The sequence below is a fragment of the Cervus elaphus genome, chromosome 1 (assembly GCF_910594005.1).
Source record: "Cervus elaphus chromosome 1, mCerEla1.1, whole genome shotgun sequence".
Classification (NCBI taxonomy): domain Eukaryota; kingdom Metazoa; phylum Chordata; class Mammalia; order Artiodactyla; family Cervidae; genus Cervus; species Cervus elaphus.
In genome coordinates this window covers 91591101-91600781 of record NC_057815.1, presented here as the reverse complement: position 1 = coordinate 91600781, position 9681 = coordinate 91591101, and the positions used below count along the sequence as shown (strand labels likewise).

General features: G+C 40.1%; 1 protein-coding gene across 1 annotated transcript in view; it reads right to left on the bottom strand.

The window, feature by feature from the left end:
- Window positions 1-4838: 4838 nt before the first annotated feature.
- LOC122702746 (fatty acid desaturase 2-like protein FADS2B) overlaps window positions 4839-9681 on the bottom strand; it is a 41790-nt gene continuing 36947 nt past the window's right edge. The window contains exons 10-12 of the mRNA XM_043916532.1: window positions 8113-8192; window positions 6558-6683; window positions 4839-5168 (exon numbers count right to left, since the gene is read on the bottom strand). Of these exons, the coding sequence (XP_043772467.1) occupies window positions 5108-5168; window positions 6558-6683; window positions 8113-8192 (267 nt within the window). The 3' untranslated portion in view covers window positions 4839-5107. The remainder of the gene's footprint in view (window positions 5169-6557; window positions 6684-8112; window positions 8193-9681) is intronic.

Sequence of the window (9681 nt, the reverse complement as noted above, 5' to 3'; positions counted from 1 at the left end):
TTATTATTTTTTATTGAAGTGTCATTGATTCACAATATTATTTTTAGTTTCAGGCATACATCATGATGCTCCAGCATTTTTACAGTTTATACCCCACTAAAATTATTACAAGAAAATGCCTATAATTCCCTGTGCTCTATAATTTATCCTTGTTGCTTATCTAGAAAATTCTTTTTGAATGCCCCTGAAAAGTCAAGGCAAAATACACTGAAGAAATGAAGTTGAAGTAACATTGAGGGAAAAACTGGGACACTATTCCACTGTCATTCAGGCCTCTTGCTGTGTTCTTTGAACAGAAGCTTATTCCTGCCTTCGGGCCTTTGCACTTGGTTGATGCCACTGTTCCTTCGCTGCTCCTTCGAATCTGATTGCAGACTCTTTCATATTCTTCTTATGGTCACTTTTCCATGACCCTCCTTATTTTGATTAGTCCCTGCTTATCACTCTCAAAACACCCTTTTGTTTTCTTCAGATATGATGATTTTGGATTTTCTTCCATTTATATATATATTTATTTATTTTTTTATACTAGATTGTAAGCTTCAAGAACCTGGGCTCCTGGGTCTCTGGGTCACATTAACTGGTCCGAGTCTGACACATGATAAGTGCTCAAAAAATATTGAAGTGCTCAATAAATAATGAAGGATAAAGGTTTGCACAAGAAGGTTTGTACTGAATTAATTTATTTTGCATGATATTAACCATGTTATATTCCCTTCACGTTGCAAAATTCCAATAAAACTCCCTTAAAGGTGAAGCTGCTACACAATTCTTTATTGAAGATGAGAAATGAACTTTGTTATTTGCATAATCTGAGGTTTAGTTTTAAAAATAAGCCCCTGGAAATTTACTTTGAAGCACGTAAAAAGGATAGATTAATGGATATATAGACAGGTAGATGGATATATATAAAATAAAACAAGTTTACTAAAATGTAACTTCAAAAGTTTGATTATGGCTAAACAGATAGATGTTCACTGGTAAATTCTTTCAACACAACTGTCTTTATGCAAATTTTCATAAATAAGTGTGTGCAAAAATATGTACCTGATTATATTCCTCCTCTGAGTAGAGTTAAGCTTAGTCTATATTTTGTGTCCTTCAGGTCAATGATTAGCAAGAGAATAGTCAAGAAAATCCTTTACAGTATATTGTTTAAGCAACAAATGATAGATTTGGTAGATTTCCACTAGAGCGTTGTGCACTCACATGGTTAATTGGAAGTTGGGAAAACTAGAGCCCATGACTCACTATTCCTCTGGCTTGAGATCTGGCTGCTGGTTCCAGGGGACTGAGTAAAGTCAGAAGTGGAAGGTGGCTCCCAGGTGTTCCGTGTTGTGATAGGAGAAATCATGGTCTGACTTGTGACTCATAATCCTCTCATCAAAGGAAGTGTGCCCTCTTCACCATTAAGATGGTTCAGTGTCTTTCTGTCCTGTGAATCTGCTTGACCTTGAAATTTCCCTTGATTTTGATGGTCCAGGATGGGAGGAACCCTCATTACATTAATAACAACTAGCATCTGAATGAGTGTTCCTGGCTTATGAAAGTATTCTAATTGCCTTACTTTATTTGGTTGTCCCAGCAATGCTATGTTGCAAATAAGCCAGGTAATATTACGCATCCACGTATTTTACAGATTGAGGCAATGTGTGAGAGACATGGCCAATTTCATAGCAGCGTACTGAGGAGCTGAAATTAGGACTGAGATTCCTGATTTCTAATTCAATCAGTCACCCTTATCTAATGCCCGACTGAAAATGTAGGCAATTTTTTTACTACCTGATTCTATCGAAAGGAGGGAGACTTTCAAGGAAATAGAGTATCAGAGACAAGCCACAGGGAAAGTGAACTTTTCCCAGGTTGAATTCATGCTATGTTATCCCAAAATCTCGAATCCAATTCTCTGTTCTGTTCTTCCTTGCTTTTTGCAGTGTCTGTCCCTTCTGAAAGGTTAAATCTCTGCTTGAATCTCTCCCAGTGAATTCTTCTGAGTTGGATAATACTCTTTAAGGATTGGGGAGTAGAGACTAGCTTACAGGCATTCTTACGATGCTGCTGCTGTGCCTGTCCTGTGTTTCTTGTATCTTCCCCTCCCCAGGTGGCTGTTCTTAGTGAGGTGGAACGATAACTACTTTAATGCTTATTCCATCAGCTCCTGGGAAACTATTAGTTCAAATGTGCCCACTGCTCATGACTTGTAATGCAGCTTAATTCCCCTTTACTTTTGGTTTCTTGAATGTTAATGAATGTTGACTACAGAGTCAGATATTCCTGCATCTGAGACTATACTCAACTTACCTGTGCCATCAGGCAAGTTGCTTGGCCTCCCTTAAGTGTCATGTTTTTATTTAAAAAATGAGATTAACTATAAAACTTGCCCTTTCTAACTGTGTGAGGACTAAATGGAATAATACTTATGAAGGGTGCAACTCAGTATTTACAGCTTAGGAGATGCTCATAACTATTGCTAAGAATTTTAATAATTCAGTTGGAATATAGAAATGCTCCTTACAAGTTTGATAAAATTCATCTTACTCTCTAATTAGAAGGAATAACATTTACAGCATTTTGTCAACAAAGGTCCATATAGTCAAAGCTTTGTTCCAGTAGTTATGTACAGATGTGAGATTTGGACCATTAAGAAGACTGAGCTCCAAAGAATTGATGCTTTTCCATTGTAATGGAGAAGACTCTCAAGAGTCCCTTGGATAGCATAGAGATTAAACTAGTCAATCCTAAAAGAAATCAACCCTGAGTATACACTGGAAGGACTGATGCTGAAGTTGAAACTTCAGGATTTGGCCACCTATTTTGAAGAGCCGACCCATTGGAAAAGACCCTGATGCTACGAGAGAATGAAGAGAAGTGGGCGACAGAGTATGAGATGGTTAGATGGCATCCCTGACTCAATGGACATGAGTTTGAGCAAACCCCGGGAGACAGCGAAGGACAGGGAAGCCTGCCGTGCTGCAGTTCATTGTGTCACAAAGAGTTCAACACAGCTTAGCTACTGAACAACAGCAACATTTACACACAGCTTTTTCTTCCTGCATCCTCCCTCCCTCCCTCCCTCCCTTCCTTCCTCCTGTAGACTGAAAGAAAGGCCCAACATGAGAGCTGTGAGTTAAGTTTTGTTGGAGCAAAATGAGGACTCCAGCCTGGGAGACAGCATTTCTGATAGCTCTGAGAAACTTCTCCAAAGAGGAACTGCTGCCTGACTTACAGTTTTGTTCCTTTATCTCTGAAAACATTTCAGGGTCTTGTTAGGGGATAAGGTAAGTGTCGTATAAGATTTTAGTGAAGAGGGGACCTGCAGTCATGCACATATTTTGGCAGATATTTGCTGCCAGTCATGAGGAGCAGATTCACCATTAATGAGTTTTTCTGGATATGAACAGATGTAATAACTGGGCTGAAAAAATCTTCTCCTGAAAATATCTGACTATCTGAATATCTGTCCTGTCAGTTTTTCCAAGAGCACAGAGTGCCTCATTCCTGTTCTCCACTCTAATTTCTTTCAGAGGGTATTGAATGTCAGCAGCTGCAGCAGCACTTGATTTATTCCTTGTAGAGGTAGCTGTCAAGTGCCAATTTATAGTTGACACTTTCTTCTTTCCCTCCTTCATTTCTCCCCTCCAGCTCCCTCCCTGCCTTCCTTCCTTCTGCATGTCTTCATTGAGTGTCTCTATCATGTCAGGTGGTGTCTACTCTTATGGATATTGCAGGTTACAGCAGAAGACTAAGGAATCACACAAATGGATGTAAAAATATACCTCTAGTAATTACTACAGAGTATATCACAAGGAGGCCTTGAATTAATGGGGAGGCTTCCCTGAAATCTTTACCAAGCAAAGGGCTCACTGCTTGAAGCACGTAGAAAGCAATACTATGGGACCAGCTCTTGAGAAGAGTTTTATTTTGAGGCCAACTGGCAAGGAGACATGGGAAGGGCTCAAATCTGTGTCTTTGATCTGGGGTTCAGTCAAACATTATGAGTTGTGGAGGATGTATTAGTTGGTAGAAATGGTGGAGCAGGTGTCAACTATTGGGCTTTGGAACTTGTCCATTTATGATAGGATATGGTTGAAGCTTCAACCTGGGATCTTCTAGGATGGAGAACCCTTCACTTCTGAAAGGATTCTGGCATTCAACTTCCAGTCATGTCCTGATCCTTTGGTTCCCATGAGGTGGTGCGGAGACTTAGTTTTTGGGTGTTATTTGAGGTCACACATTCTTCCCTTGTGCCTGCTTTGGCTGCCTGGGCCTGAAGCTGAGGGAGGGAGTGGCACAAGGTGGGAGAGGGTTCCTGGAGGAAGGCCGGTGTTGGTAGTCTGCTGGCAATCACCAGGTTGCAGATTGCAACTTTATTCCAAGGGCAATGGGAATCCATTGAAGAATTTCAGGTAGGACTGTAACATAACTCTCATGAGTCATTTAGCTTAAATGGAAGTCTGCCCAATTAAGCCATCTTTATTCATGTGGCCAGTGAGCAGGGGGCTGACATGATCCACAGGATTGATCATCTGAATTCTAATGCCATGCTCAGTGATCTGGGAAATTGTGAAAGTAATAGGCCTTGGTGTCCTCCTATGGGAAGCTTATTGAACAAGCTATTAAACAAAAATTCAACTGAGTAAATTTAAAGATTTCATTGGCTTTATTCAATGACTTCTGAATCAAGCAATATCCCAGTTAGTAAGCAGAAGGGAATACTGAGGGGTTGTGCAAATGGAAGGTTTTTATAGGAAGAAAGGAGGGACAAGGAAGCCATCAGCAAAGTATATTGAGGGCAGACACCTTCTTTTTTTTGGGGGGGAGGAATTACAAGGGTTTTATCATGCAGATATATATATATATATATATATATATATATATATATGTTCTTTCTCTGGGCCAGGGGCAGGAATGGAGAAGGAGTAAAACACAACAAATTACCACCACATCACCTACCCCAAAATTCCAGACTAGATGATTAAGATTACATTTCTGGGGAAGGCTGTAACTGCAATTATGTCAGGTATTGTAGAGGTTTGGTACCATGGGCTTTAGCACAAGTGACACTTTTGGGGCCTGTGGTTTTCTCTTTAGCACCTGCACATCTGCATTATGTTTGTGGATGAATGCGGTATGCCTCCTTCCAGAGGGCTCCGGACTTCTTCAGGGCCCTGCAAGAGGAGCAGAGAAAATCATGAGTAGGTGAGAATCAGGTCAAAGGAGCTACTTCATGGAACATTTGCTCTTTTACTTAATACTTTACAACATTGTCATTTTCAGCTATATCTGAAACACGTCTTTCTATCTTGTCCGGCGGAGGGAGTCAAATACACTGATTTATGTTTTAGAAGGCAAGCTCACATTTTCTATATGGAGGAGACTGATATTTTGTTTTATGCTTTTCTGTACTCCAAAGCATCACTTTCCTTCTCTCCAGTTTTAAAAGAAAAAGCTCTGCTGAATCTCTGTAAGATAAACCATATGACTATAAACCAACTCGTCCTGTATCCACCTACCTCTCCTACTTTATAAAGTGAAACATTTTCCTAGGCTCTGGTGACACAGCACTGAATGGGAGTGATAAGAGTCTTCTCCACCTGGAGTTCCTGGTCTGCACTGGGAGACACATATTACCCAACATGCTATTTAATCATGATTGTGATAAAAGTCAGACATGAAGAGAAGCAAGCATGTGACAGGTTTAGTCTTGGGGGCAAGGGAGGACTGAGATGAAGAAAAGACCTTTCAGGTGAGCTTTGGAGAGTGAATGGAACTTGAGAAGGTGACAGGAGGGGGAAGGCAGGTTGGCAGATTATTCTAGGTAGAAGAAAAAGTGACCAAGGATGTGTCATGGGCAAGGGATAGTGAGTTATGTAGCAAGTGAAGTGAGGTCAGATATCTGGAGGGCAGGAAAGGAGGAGGGCAGTGGTAGAAAGTGAAGATGGATCACTGTTCCGGGGTCAGATCTGACCAGGTCTAGCCTTGATGGCTTCTTTATTCATATTAATAAGGTACTGTTTTTCCTTTTCCTAATCTGAAAATTAAAAAAAAAAAAAATCAGCCAAGGTTTTGGCTGTTACTTTGATGGGCACAGGATTCTCTAGGGAGCTGTGCAAACTTTAGGATGAGTATGGATTCTCAGTACCTACAGGAAGAGTCACCCCTGCCTGTCCCACCAGACCCTGCAAGCATCTTAGTTTTCAACCCTGATCCAGATGAATGGAGAGTCCCTCCTACTGGTTAAGTTCTAAAGCATGTCAAGGCTTTGTGGGTGATACAAAGACAAATAATACAGAACCCTGGTTTATAAGAAGCTTGTAATTAAGTTTGGCACCAAGGTATTTTCACTAAGAAGTAGCTAGAAGGCAGCAGGTAAATGGTAGGAATGACTGTTATCATTTCTCTGTTAGTGTTGTTCCTTATAAAGCCTCATGTCCATGCTGGGCACCTGAATGTTTCTTAATAAATAGCTATTGACTGAATGTTTTATAAAGCAGTGAAGAGTCTGGGGACCAGCAGTGAAGGGAAATGAGAGCTGTGGGTTGGGGGACTGTTATTACCTGAGAGTATCTCCAAATGCCTTCAACATGGGCTTGTTCACATACGGCAGTCCATGCTTGGCACACAGTGACTTCACCAGAGGTGCCACCTTGTGGTAATTATGGCGTGGCATTGTGGGAAACAGACTAGGGAAACAGAGGAGATATAAAACTTTTCAGACCTAAAGAGAAACCCAAAGCTCCCTTTCCCCTTTAACAAAATAAAATGGGATCAGCCACGCAGACCCAACCTTGACCTTGCACAATACTTTTGTTCTGGGAAGTTAAAAGACTTGCTGGCAGACTCATCTTATCCCTTCAGTTCAGTTCAGTTCAGTCGCTCAGTCATGTCTGAGTCTTTCTGACCCCATGAACAGCAGCACGCCCGGCTTCCCTGTCCATCACCAACTCCCGGAGTTTACCCAAACTCATGTTATTGAATCGGTGACGCCATCTAACCATCTCATCCTCTACCGTCCCCTTCTCCTCTTGCCTTCAGTCTTTCCCAACATCAGGGTCTTTTCAAATGAGTCAGCTCTTAATCCTCTACAAGCCTTGTGGGTGGCAGGTGTTTAGGAAGAATTAAGAGAATATGTTTTAGCTCCATCAACTGTTGATTTTTGGCCTGATCAAATGAAAGTGTACCATTTGGAACTTTCTACCATTTAGAACTACCCAGAGATCTGGAGATACTCAATCTCCCACCTTGCCCCTACTAATCTCTGTCTTAGTTTCTGTCTTTCTAACTTCCTTAGCAAGAATAGATGAATGTATATTAAGTCATGGTAAATAGCTAACAGTCCCAAGAAAGGAATAAGAAGTGAGGAGAGATGGATTTTTAATCCCAAGTTTTCATTAGTCAGCCAGATGACAGTCTTGGATGTAAACCTCTCCTTTAACAAAACTATGAGGAGTAATTTTTGCTGAAATTTTCAAGCCCTAATATGACAAATAGAAGAAAAAAATTCCTTGGACAAATAAGGTCTTGTTCCTTCTTTGACTATCATAGACTCACATGGCTTAGACAAAGAGAATGTGCAAAGCCTCTCCCCTGATACTCTGGAGAAACTGACTCTCAATGTTTTAACTTGCATCAAGGCGTGAACTACCCATTTCCTCTCTGTAACTGGCCCATTGGTAAAGGATTTCCAGATACCATTTAGAAATTGCAGCAGGGACTCCACTTCATTAATTTTGTAACCTTGGCTCTAAAGACACAGATAAGTAAATATTTGAATTACAGCATAGTTAAATTTGAACACAAGTTGGTTACCCAAGTGTCCTGATTTTTCTTAGGTTTTGCCAACAAAGCAAATGCAAAGAGATTCCTAAGCCCATAGGATTCTGGAAACTGAGTCACTGATACTTTTCCAAGATTTCACGCCATGTACTCGCAGTTGTGACACTTCCTTCATTTCTTTCTTCCTTTCCTTAACATTGTTGTTAATCCTTTAGAGAATCCTGGTTCATTTTTTTCCCTGAAGATTGCGAGTCTACTGCTCCGCTCTGGACTATATGGAGGGCAGTTAGTAGTAACAGCCCTTGCCCTTTATCGTGAACTATTTCTCTTACTCACTGGTGCTCAATTTGGAAGTTCAAGTGCCCAGTGAACCAGTCGTTGAAAAAGGATTCTTCAACATTACAGGTGGCCAAGACCTGCAAAGAAAAAGCTTACATTAGATGTAAATGAACTCATGACAAACAAGAGATTTAGTTACTCTGTTATTCATCCATCATTCAGCAAGTACTGATGGAGTACACATTTTGTGTAACAAACCATGAGGGATAGAAATAAGTCCCAGGTCTCAGGGACTTGACAATTATAAAGGAAATAAGACATTTTTCTAAGAAGTATTGATATGGCAATAGATATGAAGAAGTAAATAGGATTTGAGTGGACTAAGTCACTATTTGCCCTCAAAATCAGAAGACTAAGGTATCATGAGTAAGGAGTTTGGCAGATGGAAGTGGGATTGTAGGACTCTGGTAGAAATTATAGGAGTTTGAATGTTATTACCACAGAATAGACTTAAAGGACTTCTGAATGGGGAATAAAGCATACAAGGGCTTTAATCAAGGGTTTTGTGCATAGAAATACATTTATTAATATATACAAGTAGCTTCCTTTTTAATCTCATGTATTTTATTTTATTCAAAGACAGACTGAGAAGAAGTTCATAGGATTCTCCAGACTACTTAGAATGCTTATGAATGTGATTTTATTCAGTGCCTTTCTAAGATTTAATCCTTGTTAGGGTTGTTGCCATTTTGAATGTTATTTTTGCAGTTATTCTAAGTCACGGTTCCTCGAAGTGTACTTTAGAGCACCTTGGGGCTCCCTAGGACACTTTCAGGGGATCTTCAAGGTCAAAATGATCCCCATAATACTTCTGAAACAGTATTTGCCTTTTTCATTCTCATTCATGCATGCTTATAGCATGTGTTTTACCAGAGGCTATTAAACATGGGATGATGTCATCACTCTGATGTTAACCTTTATTGGCTTTATCTTGTTATTTTAAAATTAATAGATATTTTAAAACTCTCAGATTCAGTTTCATATACAGTAAGTATCAGTGGATATAACTTTCACAAATGAAAGTTCTTTGATGTTCTCAATAAGTTTTAAGAGTAGTTTCTTGACCAAAAAGATTGAGAAGCACTACTGTGTGGAACGTCCACTGAATATGGAAATGGGCATGGAGGAGGAAGCAGTATGATGCCTGGATTCTCCACTTAATCACGGCACAGCCAGTATTAGGCTTAGGGGGCAGTTGTATTCGCATGGGTCACAAATCTTTTAATTGTTAACAGCATGCTTGCAGAGAAGGCAGTCTCCTCTCTGGGTCCCACCACTTATACAATGAAATGAGGGGGATTCCAGGGTTCTTCCTTCTGTTATTCTAGGAGTGTGAGATTCATTGAAAGATTGAAAGATTCATTGAAACATTCATGTTGAGGCAGGTTTAGTAAACCTTGCCTATAACGTGCTACCCAGTAAATGTTTTAATTGTGCATCACAGCTATGCAGTTCTACTGTTTAAGAATGAAAGCTATCATAGAGAATATGTAATGTATTAGTGTGACTGTGTTCCAATAAGACTACAAAAACACACACTGGGCTAGACTGACCCTTTGGCTGTAG